The following is a 17550-nucleotide window of genomic DNA, read 5'->3' as shown; positions in this document are numbered from 1 at the left end:
GAGAGAGAGAGAGAGAGAGAGAGAGAGAGAGAGAGAGAGAGAGAGAGAGAGAGAGAGAGAGAGAGAGAGAGAAGAGAGAGAGAGAGAGAGAGAGAGAGAGAGGGGGGGGTGATTATATGTTGGTTAAGCCACATTTTACGGATGAACGATGATAGGTTTACAAAAATCCTTTTTTTGACAATCCAGCTTTGACCAAGCAAAAACGCGATGTCCTTGAACAGGGTGGGGTGTGTTAATAAGAGAAGCTTTAAAGGAGATATGAACATCGAAGGAGGGAGAGAAAAAATCAAGCACTGAAAAAGTATGGATGGAAAAGAAGCCTGTATAGCTTTGTCGGCCTCAGGTAATTAGGTACCGTGATGAACTGTAATTCTCACCCAGTTAATTCTCATTGCATTAACTTTATAACCTAGCCTCTTTATAACATTTATACTTTATAACATTATAACTTTATACTTCATAACATTTTTTTTATTAATAACATAACATCCGGATCTAGCTATACTTTCATCCCTGGATACGGATATCTGGTAAAACCTAAAAAAAAAAAGAATGAGAAAAACCTCAACAAAATAAAGAAAGAATAATTGCAGCCAAATCTTTTTTTTGAGATGACATGATTTCATTCCTAAAAATTAAATTCTAGGCTGTAGAACTGGATACCCCCTGTGTAATTCTTTTTAGCCAAGCCTCGAAATCTAAGTGTGTATAGGAGCTGCATAAAATTGGAAGTCCGATTAGACATTGTGCTTAGATTAAATAAAAAAAATATTTTTTTAAACTGAAAGTAAGGAGCGACATTAAAACTTAAAACGAACAGAAATGACCCCGTATATGAAAGGGGCTGTTCCCTTTTCAACGCCTCGTTCTTTGCGCTAAAGTTTGACTCTTTCTTTCAACTCTACTTTTTAAAAACAGTAAAAACTTTAGCGTAAAGAGCAGGGTGTTGAAGAGGGAATAGCCTTTTTCATATACGGGGTAATTTCTGCTCGTTTTAAGTTTTAATGTCGTTCCTTACTTTCAGTTTAAAAAAATTGTTTTTTAGTTAATTTCTGAAAGTTTTTTAGTTAATCCGTGTTTTGATTTCGGCTCTCCGCAGATGAATAATTAAAGCAAAACTTGCATATTCATTTATTTGGCTAAATGGCTTTCCCATAATTTTGATCGAATGATTTTGAGAAAAAAGGAGAGGGGAGGAGGTCCAGTTTCCCTCCAATTTTTCGGGTATTTAAAAAGGCAACTAGAACTTTTAGTTTTTTACGAACGTTTTCATTAGTAAAAGATTTACGTAACTTACGAATTAGCTTACGTAACTATATTCGTATGTTTTTATTACATATATGCGAGGGTTCGCCCAAATTGGAAGTTCGATTAGACATTGTGCTTGGACAAATAAGACTAGATAGAACACCATTTAAATAGCAGTTAAGACCGCAAAAAGAAATCATTAGTAACCACTGCTGCCTTAATCCCCTCCTCCAAAAAAACAACAAAATTGACTAACTCGTTATGTTGAAATAAATGCCAGGTGTGATAGCTTAATCATGTTTCAGTTGATTCAGGTGCTTTTATTCTGGAGGTGCTTTTATTTTAGATTTTTAACAAACAATAGAAAAGAATTGAGACGGCTGTATCCTTATATTTTCTTGGAATAAAGACCAGATAGGTCTTTAAAGACCAATATAATAAAGAGCAATAAAGACCAAGGAATAAAGACTTGGAATAAAGACCAAGACAGGTGACTGTCAATGCAAGTTTACAATTTCTTTTCTCACTTAGTAGCTAATTTCTTTCAGACAATTAATAAAATTCCGGGGCATCTTATTGGACTGTCATAATCGGCTAACATAAGTTCCATTCTAGAAACGGAATTTTCACTGAAAACTATTTATCAATGTTATTCTAGCCATTAGAAAATCGCATGGGAAAGCTAATGCCTACATAAAGCCATTATTTAAGAGTTCTGTAAATTTTTTTTCTTGTGGGAAACCCGGTCTTAAATCGCTCAATATTGGACAAGGGGATTTTAGATAGTAGAAATAATGGCTTCTAGGGAACCTTCTAAACATCGAGAATTTTTTTTTCTCTTAGAAATACCACACTCGTACTAATAATGAACATGTGTATAACTGCTGTCAAATAAAATAGAGTAGATTGATTGGTTTTATCTTAAGTAGTTTCAAGCAGAAGGGAGAGAATCTGGCCACTTAAACTTCTTAATCCGAAAAAAAACAGAAGGATAAGGTTCTTTTTTCACGTATATCTCACGTATATCAAGTCTACTTCCTTTCTCAACATTGATTTTTGCGTCATCAACAAATCTATGTTGCTTTTGTAAGGAGCATATCTTCAGGCGCGTAGGCAGGGAAATTCAGACATATCCCTTCAAGAATCCCAAGAATTTTAACCTACCAGCTGTTTCCAGCATTTTTAATAAGACTAAATGTTTGTTTTAAATACCCAAAGGTAAAAGAGCTGATTTAAAACTTGAAATGGGTATATATTATCTTTTATAGATATGTTGCAGCTTGTGTTGACCAATTTTAAGGAAATGGCGACATTTGTCTAGAGTAACCGAAACTAAAAAAAAAAACAATTTCTTTTATAAAAACCAGTGTAACAAAAGGATCTCCTTCTGGCGATGATTCCAACCATATAGAATGCGTTAAATTTAGGATGGCCGGTACTTTTGTCTTATAGCCACCACACTCAAGATCTTGCATGCGAACATGAGACAATAGCCGGTTTTCATGGTCTTTATACCAGACAGTATTAGCTTCAGCTCGGTGGAAAACTGCATTGTAGCCATATTTTAAATAAATATTCAGTTGGTATTTTGGTTAGGTTACGTGTTTAATATAATGCGGTCTGGGTAGCCCCCCTCCCATAATTATTTGTTATAGTTTTCATAATTTTGTTGATAAAGTGTTATATTTTCGTCATATTTTGTTTTATTTCATTAGTATTAACCAAACTTCACTTCTTGACAGAACTTGAGTGTGGAGACTGGAAGATACAAGCACCAAATTGCCTATAGATAGCTACGAGACTGAAAAATATCCCGCATTTTAAGAAAAAGGGAAGAAACACCCCATAAAAGATGTACAAATCTGGTGAAAATCCCAGCATTATATTTAACTTGTTCAAGAACCTATTGCGGATGTTTCAAAATCCCCTCTGCAGCAAAATAACAAAATTTTCTGTTTAATCCAACAAATTTGGTAATGAATACGAGTTCATTTGTCGTTTGTTTGTTTATAGAAAGAGGTAAATAATATGGCGCTAGACTTTACAGTCCCTACTGCCGGTGCAGGTCACCATATCATGGCCCCTCAGCTAGTAAGTGCAATTGGGGGTTGGGGACCAGCTATCTAGTACTCCCACACATCTTTACTGTTTACCTTCCTCGGATCTCTGCAGGTACCCTTTTAGAGCTGGGTCGACCCTGGCTGAGCTTTTCGAGTCACGCCATTGACTCCCGTTCTAACCAGCCGCACCAGGTTTCGAGCCCTGTCCTTGCGGAATTTTTTTCTTTTTTTTTACGGGTGATCATGATCATATTTAACTATTATCTATAGAACATAAGAAAAGAGGTCTTATTTTGACAAAAATTAAAAGTTGTAGTGCCCATCTTAAGTATCCTGCCGCAAGAAAGTGCCAATTTCAGCCATATTTCGCCACAAATCGAAATTTTCTGCACAAATAGAGCTCTATCAAATTCAAGTTATGGGATTGCCAATCCTCCTGTAATTACCGACAAGGTTTATCTAAAAGGTATATCGATTTAGCCTTCAAGCTTTAGATTTTACCACGGTAAAGTGTCAATTTTATGCGCCTCGAAACAAAAATTTTGGCCAACTAGGAAAAAATGCTATTGATCTACAATCCGGAGATAGCAAATCGGGTTAGAATTAATTAAAATCTATATTAATATCCTTCCAGTTTGAAAGGTCATACTACCTCACGACACTGGATTCGTCCCTCAAATTTTAACAGTTTTTACAAAATGAAGGCATATAGTATAAAACGTATATACAGTATTACTAACAATTATACAGCATTGTATTACTCTACACAAACTATTGGGAGAGTTGTGGTTATTATTGGGCCAAGCCGCTTCTTACTTGCAGTTCATAACCAAAAACTGTTTGAAGATGGCACGTTTTAACAGAAAATGGTTGTTTTAGGAACCAAAGCACAACGGCAGAAATTAAAAATTTAGCGTGAAGAAACTTACATTTATTGTTCTTCTCATTTACTAAGCCACTGCATGCGTTTTGCACTTGGAATTTATATATCTTTTATATTGTATATTTTATATCTGTATATCTTTTTTCCTAAGATTTTTTAGGCCGAAAAATTCCATCTACTTAAGATTTCCTTAAGGCCGAAAAATTCCATCTACTCGTTATTTTGTGTTGCCATGTCCCAAGAAAAATCTGCTCTGGGGAGTGTCGGCCTCTGCCACATTGGGGACGATTCTGAATATCTTATTAAAAACAAATATAAATTAAATTAAAATCAATTTTTTTTAATCAGAATAAAAATTGATGTTAAAATCCAGAACGAGCAGAAATTATCCCATTTATGAAAGGGGCACTCCTTTCTTCTCTTTTTATGCTAACATGGGATCTCTTTTCCTGAATGCTTTGGTAAAAGAGCGATAAGGTAGAAGTTTGGATGTTTATTCACAACAATTTTCAAACAGTTCGTGGTAACGAACTGTAGTAAGGAGCGACCCGGCTCAATAGTAAACGAAACTCTAAAAAACGGAATTTCGATGCTAAAAGATATATCAAAAGAATCGGATTTTTATGCTGATTTTAAATATATAAGGTTCATCAAATTTAGTCTTTGTCATCAAAAGTTACGAGCCTGAGAAAATTTGCCTTATTTTGGAAAATAGGGGGTAACACCCCCTAAAAGTCATAGGATCTTAACGACAATTACACCATCGCATTCAGCGTATCAGAGAACCCTACAGAAAAAATTTCAAGGTCCAATCTACAAAAATGTGGAATTTTGTATTTTTTTTGCCAGAAGACAAATCACGGGTGCGTGTTTATTTGTTTTTTTTGTTTTTTTTTTTTGTTTTTTTTCCCAGGGGTCATCGTATTGACCAAGTGGTCCTAGAGTGTTTCAAAAGGGCTCATTCTAACGGAAATGAAAAGTTCTAGTGCCCTTTTTAAGTGACCAAAAAATTGGAGGGCACCTAGGCCCCCTCCCACACTCATTTTTCCCCAAAGTCAACGGATCAAAATTTTGAAATAGCCATTTTGTTCCGCATAGTCGAAAACCATAATGACTATGTCTTTGGGGATGACTTACCCCCCACAGTCCCCGGGGGAGGGGCTGCAAGTTACAAACTTTGACCAATGTTTACATACAGTAATGGTTACTGGGAAGTGTACCGACGTTATCAGGGGGATTTTTTTGGTTTGGGTGTGGGGTTCAGGGGAGGGGGCTATATTGGAGGATCTTTCCTTGGAGGAATATTTCATGGGGGGAGAGAAATTCAATGAAAAGGGCGCAGGACTTTCTAGCATTACTATAAAAAAAAACAATGAAAATGTAAACATGAAAAAGTTTTTTCAATTGAAAGTAAGGAGAAGCATTAAAACTTAAAACAAACAGAGATTATTACGCATATGAGGGGTTCTAAAAATACTCTAGCATAAAGAGCGAGGTATTTAGGAGGAGATAAATACTTCGCTCTTTATGCTAAAATTTTTTTAAACAATTTCAACTATTTATTCTACGGCCTTTCTCATTCAGGGGTCATTCTTAAAGAATTGGGATAAAACAAGATTTAGTGTGAAGAGCGAGGTATTAACGAGGGGACCAACCCCCTCATATATATAATCAAAAATATAAGAATATAAAAGTTTGTTACGTAAGTTAATTCTTAAGTTACGTATTTTTTTTAACTAATAAAAACGTTCGTTAAAAATAAAAGATCTAGTTGCCTTTTTAAGTAACCGAAAAATTGGAGGACAACTAGACCTCCTTCCCCACCCCTTATTTCTCAAAATCGTCTGATCAAAACTAAGAGAAAGCCATTTAGCCAAAAAAAGAATTAATATGCAAATTTCATTTTTATAATTTATGTACGGAGAGCCAAAATCAGACATGCATTAATTCAAAAACTTTCAGAAATTAAATAAAAAAACAAGTTTTTTTAAATGAAAGTAAGGAGTGACATTAAAACTTAAAACGAACAGAAATTACTCCGTATATGAAAGGGGCTTTTCCTCCTCGACACCCCGCTCCTTGCGCTAAAGTTTGATTCTTTCTCGCAACTCTACTTTTTAAAACAATAAAAAACTTTAGCGTAAGGAGCGGGGTGTCGAGGAGGAAAAGCCCCTTTCATATACGGAGTAATTTCTGTTCGTTTTAAGTTTTAATGTCACTCCTTACTTTCATTTAAAAAAACTTGTTTTTTATTTAATCAGTTACAGGGATCATGAGGTTCGATTAGCTTTGAATAATAGAATTGTCAGTTAAAAATTTTGAATCGCTGCCGGTAAATAAAATACTTATAATTGCACACTCAAAGGAGCATATCCTCTCGAAGATGAAATGGTCTGTTATTAGCGAAGAAGGGTGATAACCCAATCAACACAGAATTATTCCGATTGGTTTTAAGCTTTATCGTCTCTCTTTACTTTCATTAGAAAACAAAATGATTTAATTGTCATCAAGAACGTTATCGTTGCGGTTGTCGAGCTTGAACTTCAGAATGCAATTTAAATCAGTATCTTTTGTGAGAGAATTTGCTCCAACTGATTGTTAATTTTGTTGGTACAATATGACACTCTTGGCTCGGTAAATATGCCCCACGTTCATTACAGCTTATAGCAATCGATTGCAGTCAATTTTCATCATTGGGAGCCAACAAAAACCATTTGTTTGAAAGACAAGGGTTTTCACTGGCTGTCAGGGATGAAAAGCAACTGTGATAAGTTATATTGAAAGCGGGGATGATCATCTCTTAACTAGCCAAAATGACATACAGTCGTGTTACATCATGTTATGGTTGTTAATTTCTGTTTCTCATAATGCAAAGTGCGTGTATCACTTAAAAACCGATTACTTTTGTGTACTTTATTTGTTTTGCCAGATACCCAACATTTCTCATTACTGTATAACTTTAAATTTTTTACGACGAGCCTAAACCGCCTTTTGAAATGGGTACAAGATTTTTATGTCACAGCACTTTATTTCTTTGCTAAATTAGATGAATTTTTTAGAAATACTTTTTAGAACCACTTTTAGAGTTCCTCACGCATTATAGAGCTGCCTCCGGAATTATTACTTTATGCATCAAATATGTTTGGCTCTTTGCAATCTTGGGCATGACTAGCATTTTAAGGATAAACATTTGCGATCTTTGGAATAGTCCGTGCCGACTCTGCCGCTTTTGTGGCTCCTATTGTGTAACTTCGAAATTCGACCAATTACATGTCAATAGAGCATCATTTATACCTAAGATATGTCATTTATTTATCTTTGACGAAGAACAGAAACTTGATTGTTAAAAAACTTGAAGCGACATTTGGTATTCCAGCTAATTTAGAGGATTGTTTACAAATCGTTAGGGATTTTTTTTTCTCTTTTCTTCTCAAGGCTTATCCATCAAGAAAAGTAAACAAAGGAAGGTTCCGTTAGTAATAAGGATATTTATACTCTCTTAGTCTATTGGTAATGTGGAAGTACATGATGTTTTGAACGTCTTGCCAAAAGGATTTCATTTTCGAATTCTTGGCCCTTTGAAATTTTTCCTTTTTTAAGAACTCCTTTTTCAATCAGTTATCCCCATAATCTCATGATAATAATTTTATCCAATTTAAGTGTTTTTCCATTTTTTTTGTATTTTTCGTTTAGTTTGAGTGTTTCTTGTTGCTTTGATTAAATTTCCCCCCATCCCTACCCGAACAAGGTCTTGCGCACCCAATAAGCTCCTGTGCCGGCTAGGTTATGTTCTTTACAGTGGCCTATAAGCTATTGTCTAAGTGTAATTTTTGGAGCTACCTGAAGTATAGATAGGAGATATTTCTGAAATAGGTATTACAATGGCAAAGGGGTGACAATTTTGTTGCATTTTTCAATTATTCCAATAATAAAGATATGTTTATTTATAATAGCACCTAAAAAGCTTTTTTTCAGAATGGAGGGAGGGCAAGAAATAAGGAATGAAAATACCGCCCTAACCCTCCAACTGACACTCATGACCATGGACTTCAAAAGTATGCTATTTTCTAATCTTTTAATTGCTTTAAACATTTCAATCGGCAATTTTTATTTCTAAGCTTTCATTGAAAGCTTACCACTTTATCTCTTTATTATTTTTTTATTGTTGCTGTTTACGAAAAAAAGGAATTAGTTAAAACATTATTTTAAAAGATTCTCTAGTATTTGTCACGAAAGAACGGATTAGGGTTCTTGGACGTGTCATTGGGATGGAATGTCTCTGTATCCCTATAGCAAACAGTCCATAGGGGAGAGGGGTAAGAGATGTTTCAGAGGGATAGAGGAATAAAAGGCAAGACAATTTGAATGAGGCGACAAACAGTAATGTACAGCCTAGTGATTTTTTTGGCGAGATTGCCAAAATAAGTAACTTAAGGACTGCGGGTATTTTTTTTGGAGGGAGCCGAAATAAAAGTTTCTGGTAAGATATAAGTGATCAAGGTTTATCATTGTGTAAGCATTTAGCATAAAACAAAGGTGATCAGTAGTAGATCAAGTCGGAAAAATATTATTTATTAAAGCTAGACTTTGCTAAGACATGTCGTAGATGTTTAGGAATGGCTGATGGTTTGAATGGCTATAATAATACTAATAGTATATTATAATCATTAAATAATCCCAAATTCAGTAAATCAAACAGTCAGTGGTAACGAACTGTAGTAAGGAGTGACCCGGCCCAATAGTAACCGAAACTCTAAAATATGGAATTTTGATGCCAATAGTTACATCAAAAGAATTGCATTTTAATGCTGATTTAAATTTCATTGGAGTCTATATAATCTACTGATCTACTCAATTAACATAGGCTATTCAATCTATTAGTCTATTTAGTTTTGTTTCCTATAGCTTTTATTTTATTTATATTTTCTTTTCTTCTCCTTTTTGCTCTTCTTTCTGTGAGTAAGTGATTATTTTTTTTTCTTCTCCGAGTAAGTGACTCGTTTTTCTTCCCCCTTATTTACAGGCCAAAGAGTCTGGGGGAGTAGTAAAATGTAATATTGTATGTGTATTTCGTCATGAATAAACCTTATCTCATCTTAATTACTTAAAAACTACGTGTAGAGGGCAAATGAAATAAATACGATCTTAAAAACTATAATGTCCCTACCAGGGGCGTAACTATTTTGTAGAATGACGCCCAGTAATGTTTACTGTTTAACTAATGCCTTTCATAGTAATAACAATAGCCATTAAGGTGTGGCCATTTTCTCAAGTGGCTTTGTCAGTTAATGAGTAGCTAATCTGCTATAATCTCTTTGTGTTCGTGTTTTAATAGCAAACTTTGTACTTGTATTATATAGCCTCTGCCTAATATTCATCTAATATATTTCTCTGACGCTCAATCCTAGTGAAATATACCTAAGTATGACAAAATATAATTCTTTAGAAACAAATTTGGGCTATATATTTGTACATTAGGGGGAGGGGTGTAATGTTTAGCGAGTTTGTATGCCTAATGTGTTAGGTAAAGTTATTCTGCATATGATGAAGTAAGAATTGTTTTCTAACTTCACATTGTGCAAATACTTCACCCCCCCCCCTCAATGTGCAAATATATAGCCAAAGTTATATATTTTCCATCTATTTCGTCATTTCTTTTTTTTCTTGTCTCACGCTAAGCTGAAAGAAACTAACGAAAAAAAAACACCAATGAATGATCAACTTGAGCGGTAGGGGCTACATCATACAAGCATCGTAAACTTCGCCCGTGACATTTTAATTTTTAGCTTTTCTTTTAAAAACCACCAACGTTTGTGTGAGAATTAATAAAAATAATATTTCTGTTTTTGTCTTTGATGAAAGGTCCTTAATTTATTCAAGCTGTTTAGCTTATCCTAGTTTACCTCAATTTACTACCAGTAGCATTTCTAACTAAACTAAAAACATATTTTCAAGCAGAAATTTCTAGAAAAGGCATATATGAAGGATTTTTTATTTTATTTTGAATATTTTGATACAAGTAATCAGTATGAATGGAGAATCTAATGAATGAAATAAAAAACGAGAAGCAAAATCGACTAGTTGTTTCAAATATAAACTCGAAAAACGATTTGAAATATCACTTTCAAACAGTTCGTGGTAACGAACTGTAGTAAGGAGCGACCCGGCTCAATAGTAAACGTAACTCTAAAAAACGGAATTTTGATCCTAAAATATACATCAAAAGAATCGGATTTTCATGCTGATTTTAAATATATAAGTTTCATCAGCTTTAGTTTTTGTCATCAAAAGTTACGAGCCTGAGAAAATTTGCTTTATTTTGGAAAATAGGGGGAACACCCCGTAAAAGTCATAGTATCTTAAAAAGTATCAAATTTAGTATCAGAGAACCCTATAGCAAAAATTTCAAGCTCCTATCTAAAAAAATGTGGAATTTCGTATTTTTTGCCAGAAGACAAATCACGGGTGTGTATTTATTTGTTTGTTTGTTTTTTGTCATCGTATCGACCAAGTGGTCCTAGAATGTTGCAAGAGGGCTCATTCTATCGGAAATAAAAAGTTCTAGTGCCCTTTTTAATTGACCGAAAAAATTGGAGGGCACCTAGGCCCCCTCCCACGTTCATTTTTTCTCCAAAGTCAACGGATCAGAATTTTGAGGTAGCCATTTTGTTCCGCATAGTCGAAATCCATAATAACTATGTCTTTGGGAATGACTTACTCCTCCACAGTTCCTGGGGGAGGGGCTGCAAGTTACAAACTTTGACCAGTGTTTACATATAATAATCGTTATTGGGAAGTGTAGAGACGTTTTCAGGGGGATTTTTTTTTGGTTTTGGGGTGGGGCTGAGGGGAGGAGGCTATGTGGGTAAATATTTCCTTGGAGAAATATGTCATGGGGGAAGAGAAATTCAATGAAAAGGGCGCGGGATTTTCTAAAACTACTATAAAAAAAAACAATGAAAAAATAAACATGAAAAGTTTTTTCAATTAAGGAGAAAGTAAGGAGTAGCACTGAAGCTTAACACGAACAGAGATTATTACGCATAATATACTTTAGCATAAATAGCGAGGTATTTAGGAGGAGATAAATACCTCGCTTTGTATGCTAAAGTATTTTTAGTAATTTCAACTATTTATTCTACGGCTTTCTGATTCAGGGGTCATTCTTAAAGAATTGAGACAAAACTTACGATTTAGTGTAAAGAGCGAGGCATTAACGAGGGTACAAACCCCCTTATATACATAATAAAAATATAAGAATATAAAAGTTTGTTACGTAAGTTAATTCTTAAGTTACGTATATTTTTTACTAATAGAAACGTTAGTTAAAAATTAAAAGTTATAGTTGCCTTTTTATGTAACCGAAAAATTGGAGGGCAACTAGGCCTCCTTCCCCACCCCTCATTTCTCAAAATCGTCTGGTCAAAACTAAGAGAAAGCCATTTAGCCAAAAAAGGAATTAATATGCAAATTTTATTTGAATAATCTGTTAATCTGATTTAATACAAAAAATTCAATAAGATTGGACAATTCCTATAGTGGAGAGCCAAAATCAAACATGCATTAATTCAAAAACGTTCAGAAATTAAATGAAAAAAAAATAGTTTTTTTAACTGTAAGTAATGAGCGACATTAAAACTTAAAACGAACAGAAATTACTCCGTATATGAAACGGGTTGTCCCCTCTTCAACGCCTTGCTCTTTACGCTAAAGCTTTTAATTGTTTTAAAAAGTAGAATTGTGGCAAAGAGTCAAACTTTACCGTAAAGAGCTAGACGTTGAAGAGGGGACAACCCATTTCATATACGGATTAATTTCTGTTTGTTTTAAGTTTTAATGTCGCTCCTTACTTACAGTTAAAAAAACTAGTTTTTTTCATTTAATTTCCTTTTAGACCTTAACACTTTGGTAATATATAACGTTTACGGCATTATGGCATCCTTTACATAAAAAAAAGTTGTTTGACCCTTTCCTTTTCTTTTTTTCTTGCAGTAAGTATCATTAAGTAATAAATATAGTAACAATAACAATAGTAAAGTAAGTAAAGTATAGTAAACGTAAGTAGCAATAAGTTATACTTTTACTTAAAATTCGGTTGCAATATACATCAGAAACTCCTGTCTTGAAATTGAATAGCTGAAATTGAACAATTGAATAAGTCACAAAACGTAAATTCTTAAATTGAAATCAGTTGAAATTAAATAGTAATTTCTAAATGGAAAAGTAACGCTAGGTCTCCAAATTGTCGTATAAGTTCATTTCTCAAAAGCAGACTCACGAGTTATTTCTTACAGACAATTTGCTCATCTGTATAAATAAAAAAAAATATTCTTAATTGGTAGTTGGTTTACGCTACTGGATCACTCAGTGATCCAGTAGCTAAACTTTTTCACTAAACTTTTTCAAGTTTAGTGGCCAAGAGAGAATAATCTCTCTTGGCCACTAAACTTGAAAAAGTCCAACGGTGTCAATAATGTTTTATATTGCAATATTTAGTAATAAATTACCTCTCCGCCCTTACCTTTTTATTTTCTGGCAGTTTGAATTTAAAGAGATAATTAGGACAACGCCCTGTGTTTGAAAAGCTACCATTTAAGTTGCTTAGCCTGATTTATTACCCCTAGAAGCAAGAAGTTTTTGTCAAGTGCTGAAGCTAAGTAAATTGTTGCCTAAAGGATATTTAAGAAAAGGCCGAAAAAAATTAATTTACGTCATTCTTCGAGTTGTAGCAATTTCACGATTCGTTTTTTTCCTTATTATTTTTTTTTTAGCTCAGAACTGGGTAGGATGGAGGAACGACACACGGAACAGCCAGTCAATCGAAATTGTTTTTGAGTTTGATTTTATTCGAGATTTTTCGTCGATGGTTGTTTATACAAACAACCAATTTACAAAGGATGTGCAGGTAGGTAGTTGCTTTTACATACATACATATATATATATATATATATATATATATATATATATATATATATATATATATATATATATATATATATATATATATATATATATATATATATATATATATATATATATATATATATATATATATATATATATATATATATATATATATATATATATATATATATATATATATATATATACATATATATATATATATATATGTATCTATATATACATGTAGGGTAGCAAACGTGGTCCACAAGTATCATAGCTATTTTGAAAATGGAACGCCCAAGTATCGCTTTTTCAACCTACTCGCTTAGGCTACGTATGGGTATTAGAAACTGTACCAGAAGTTCCAAACTTTAACCAGAAGGATTTTTAAATGGTCTTGGATGAAAATCATAGCATAGCATCACTTTCCACTGCCAAATCTACGAAAGTACGCGATTAAAGTTGTGGAAAGGGAAAAATGGTATTTTATGCCTTTAGTCAAATTGTTACTGATAGCCAATGCAAACCGCTCCCTATCGTGTAATCCAATAAAAAAGCAAGTTTTTTTCAGCCCAAAGTTAGGAGCAAAATTAAAACTTAAAACAAACAGAAATTATTATGTATATGAGGGGGGTACACTCCTCAACATCTCGTTCTTCACGCTAAAGTTTTTCGTTACTTTTAAAAAGTTACTTTTTGTTCTAATTAAACGACTCTTCTCTTTCAGAAGTTATTTTAAAGCATTGGGATCATGTAATTAGTGGTTATTGTTCGCTTTAAGTTTTAACGTTGCTCCTTACTTTGAGCTGAAAAAACTTGTTTTTAATTTCTGATCGTTTTTTAATTACGCCAGGAAATCTGGTGAAAATATCCTCTCCCCATGGAAATATCCTCTGGACAATTCAATCCTGGTAAAAATTTACCCTGGACAGTTATCCTTAACATGTCCACGCGTAAAATTGAGTCAGTAAAGAGCAAGCAAGACATATAAAGAAATTTCGTATAAAAATCCTCCCTGAAAAATTCACCCCCTGGGAACTTCCATTCCTTGGTAAATTCTCCCCGTACAAACTCCCCCAGTAGAAAATTCGTTCTCTCCTCACCACCAGAAAAAAACTGTAACAAATACTATACGTAAACAATAGGCACATTTTTTAACCTAAAGACATTTCCCCAGGGGTTGTGGGGGGCCATGTTATCCCCAAAGACATAGTTATTGGGTTTTTCAACTATGTTGAAGAAAATAGCCATCTCAAAATTTTGATCGGATGATTTTGGGAATAAAGTTGCGTAGCAGGGGGCCTAGTTGCCCTCCAATTTTTTGGTCATTTAAAAAAGGCACTCGAAGTTTTTATATATATATACAGACACATATATATATATATATATATATATATATATATATATATATATATATATATATATATATATATATATATATATATATATATATATATATATATATAATATATATATATATATATATATATATATATATATATATATATATATATATATATATATATATATATATAATATATATATATATAATATATATATATATAATATATATATATATATATATATATATATATATATATATATATATATATATAATATATATATATATATATATATATATATATATATATATATATATATATATATATATATATATATATATATATATATATATATATATATATATATATACATATATATATATATATGTATATATATATATATATATATATATATATATATATATATATATATATATATATATATATATATATATATATATATATATATATATATATATATATATATATATATATATATATATATATATATATATATACACACATATATATATATATATATATACATGTATATATATATATATATATATATATATATATATATATATATATATATATATATATATATATATATATATATATATATATATATATATATATATATATACTGTCTATTTTGTGTGTACTTCGAAACCAATTTTTTCTTGCAAACTGGCTCAGATTCTTTCATTGTAATCACGACCATTTTCATTCACTTTGTTTTTTGATCTTTATAGTTTTTCAGTGGGATCAACCACTTATTCTATAAACATGAAATTGGTGGTAACAGGCATGTCTGACCTTTTATTCTTCTTTGATCCCGTTTTCTGCTGCTGTCATAACATCCAACCCTTTTCCTGTTATCTTTAAGCGATGCTTTTGGATACGAGCATATAAAAATCCTTCAAGTACTTTTATGCAAAATTCTATCCTCATCTGTCAAACTTAATTTCGTATAAATGCAGAAAAGGGGAATCACGTGATTCAAAAAAGGGGTACCTTAGTGTAATAACATTTGGAGGAGCAGGGAGAAAAATTTTGACCCTTGGGAATTGTGTATAGTAGCAGATTGTGGGCTAACGTTCAGAACAGGTGGGGGATTATAATTCAGAAATTATCAGCTTAAATCTTGCATGATTTGAAAGGGATTTTAATGGTCGGCTGACAGCTTGTTTGTGAGACTCATTATTTTTTGTCTTTCTTTTTAATAATCTTGGAAATTTCTATCGTATGGCGTTCACTTAATTGAAAACTTGAGGTTGTGTATGCAGTAACAACTTGTGAAGGAAGATATTTTGTGTGATTTTTTTCCATTTATTAACATTCATTAGAATTAAAACTTACATTTCGTTTGGCCAAAAAGATGTAATTTGACTAACAATTAGGATGTGAGCCCCGTAAGTTCAGGAATTGTGGCGTAAAAAGGAACTTGGCACGCAATGTATGTGCCAAAAAGTAATGTTTAATGAGACAGGGCAAAATAAGGTTCCCGTAAGGTTCTTGACTTGCTTTGAATGTTTGGAACTCCTCAAGAAACTAAAAATATTGTCTCCGATCTTCACTTCACAACATACATGTACTTTGGAACTTTTCCATTAACTCACTACCACTAGTTTTTGACTTGTAGTTCCGTTAGCTCACTACCATCAACGTTTTTCTCTAGTTCTAGTGAGATTTTGCACACTCCAAAAGTTTCTTCGAAAAATTACGATATGATTTCACGATTACGATATGACGTTTTTCTCTAGTTCTAGTGAGATTTTGCACACTCCAAAAGTTTCTTCGAAAAATTACGATATGATTTCACGATTACCATATGACGTTTTTCTCTAGTTCTAGTGAGATTTTGCACACTCCAAAAGTTTCTTCGAAAAATTACGATATGATTTCACGATTACGATATGACGTTTTTCTCTAGTTCTAGTGAGATTTTGCACACTCCAAAAGTTTCTTCGAAAAATTACGATATGATTTCACGATTACCATATGACATTTTTCTCTAGTTCTAGTGAGATTTTGCACACTCCAAAAGTTTCTTCGAAAAATTACGATATGATTTCACGATTACGATATGACGTTTTTCTCTAGTTCTAGTGAGATTTTGCACACTCCAAAAGTTTCTTCGAAAAATTACGATATGATTTCACGATTACGATATGACGTTTTTCTCTAGTTCTAGTGAGATTTTGCACACTCCAAAAGTTTCTTCGAAAAATTACGATATGATTTCACGATTACGATATGACGTTTTTCTCTAGTTCTAGTGAGATTTTGCACACTCCAAAAGTTTCTTCGAAAAATTACGATATGATTTCACGATTACGATATGACGTTTTTCTCTAGTTCTAGTGAGATTTTGCACACTCCAAAAATTTCTTCGAAAAATTACGATATGATTTTGCAGCCCAGTGATACCCAAGACCTTGGGCCTGTTCAAAACGCGAGTGTCGAGAATGCAACATTGTTTTTTTGGATATGTTTTTTGTTTTGTTCAAACCAAACAAGCTCACTACCACCAACGTTGATCTCTAGTTCCAGTGAGATTTAGGACCATTGGGCTGTTCCCTCCTCAACGCCCCGCTCTTTACGCTAAAGTTTTTACTGTTTTAAAAAGTAGAGTTGAGATAAAGAGTCGAACTTGATCGTAAAGAACGGGGCGTTGAGGAGGGAACAACCCCTTTCATACACGGAGTAATTTCTGTTCGTTTTAAACTTTAATGTCGCTCCTTACTTTCAGTTAAAAAAACTTGTTCTTTTTTATTTGATCAGTATAAAAAACCAACTCTCTTGGTCTGGCACATACGCAGGGGGGGGGCTTCGCCCCCCCCCCCCGAAACTTTGTGAAATGTTTAATTTCTCCATGGTTTCTTAGGATTTCTGGCAAAAGTAGGACATTTATTAAGAATTTAGATACATGTGTGAAGCCTTTTTGGGGGGATTTTACAGCATGCAATTATCCGTCAGGTCACTACCCAATTATTAACCCATTTTCTGTCTAAATTTTTACCCTCTTTGAAGTAATTAGCAATTGTACTGTTATTTTTATTAAGAGAGTTGCTTTCCACAGCAAAATAGAATTATCCTTGATATTAGG

At 32.9% G+C, this 17550-nt stretch overlaps 1 protein-coding gene across 1 annotated transcript in view; it reads left to right on the top strand.

Moving 5' to 3' along the window:
• Nucleotides 1-17550, top strand: part of LOC136037150 (discoidin domain-containing receptor 2-like) — a 158650-nt gene that overhangs the window by 69971 nt on the left and 71129 nt on the right. Inside the window, exon 7 of the mRNA XM_065719663.1 lies at nt 12963-13096. Coding sequence (XP_065575735.1) covers nt 12963-13096 — 134 coding nt within the window. The remainder of the gene's footprint in view (nt 1-12962; nt 13097-17550) is intronic.

Source organism: Artemia franciscana, chromosome 16 (genome assembly GCF_032884065.1).
Source record: "Artemia franciscana chromosome 16, ASM3288406v1, whole genome shotgun sequence".
NCBI classification, from domain to species: Eukaryota; Metazoa; Arthropoda; class Branchiopoda; order Anostraca; family Artemiidae; genus Artemia; species Artemia franciscana.
Note: the sequence above shows the minus strand (reverse complement) of the source record. Positions and strands in the feature narration are given on the sequence as shown.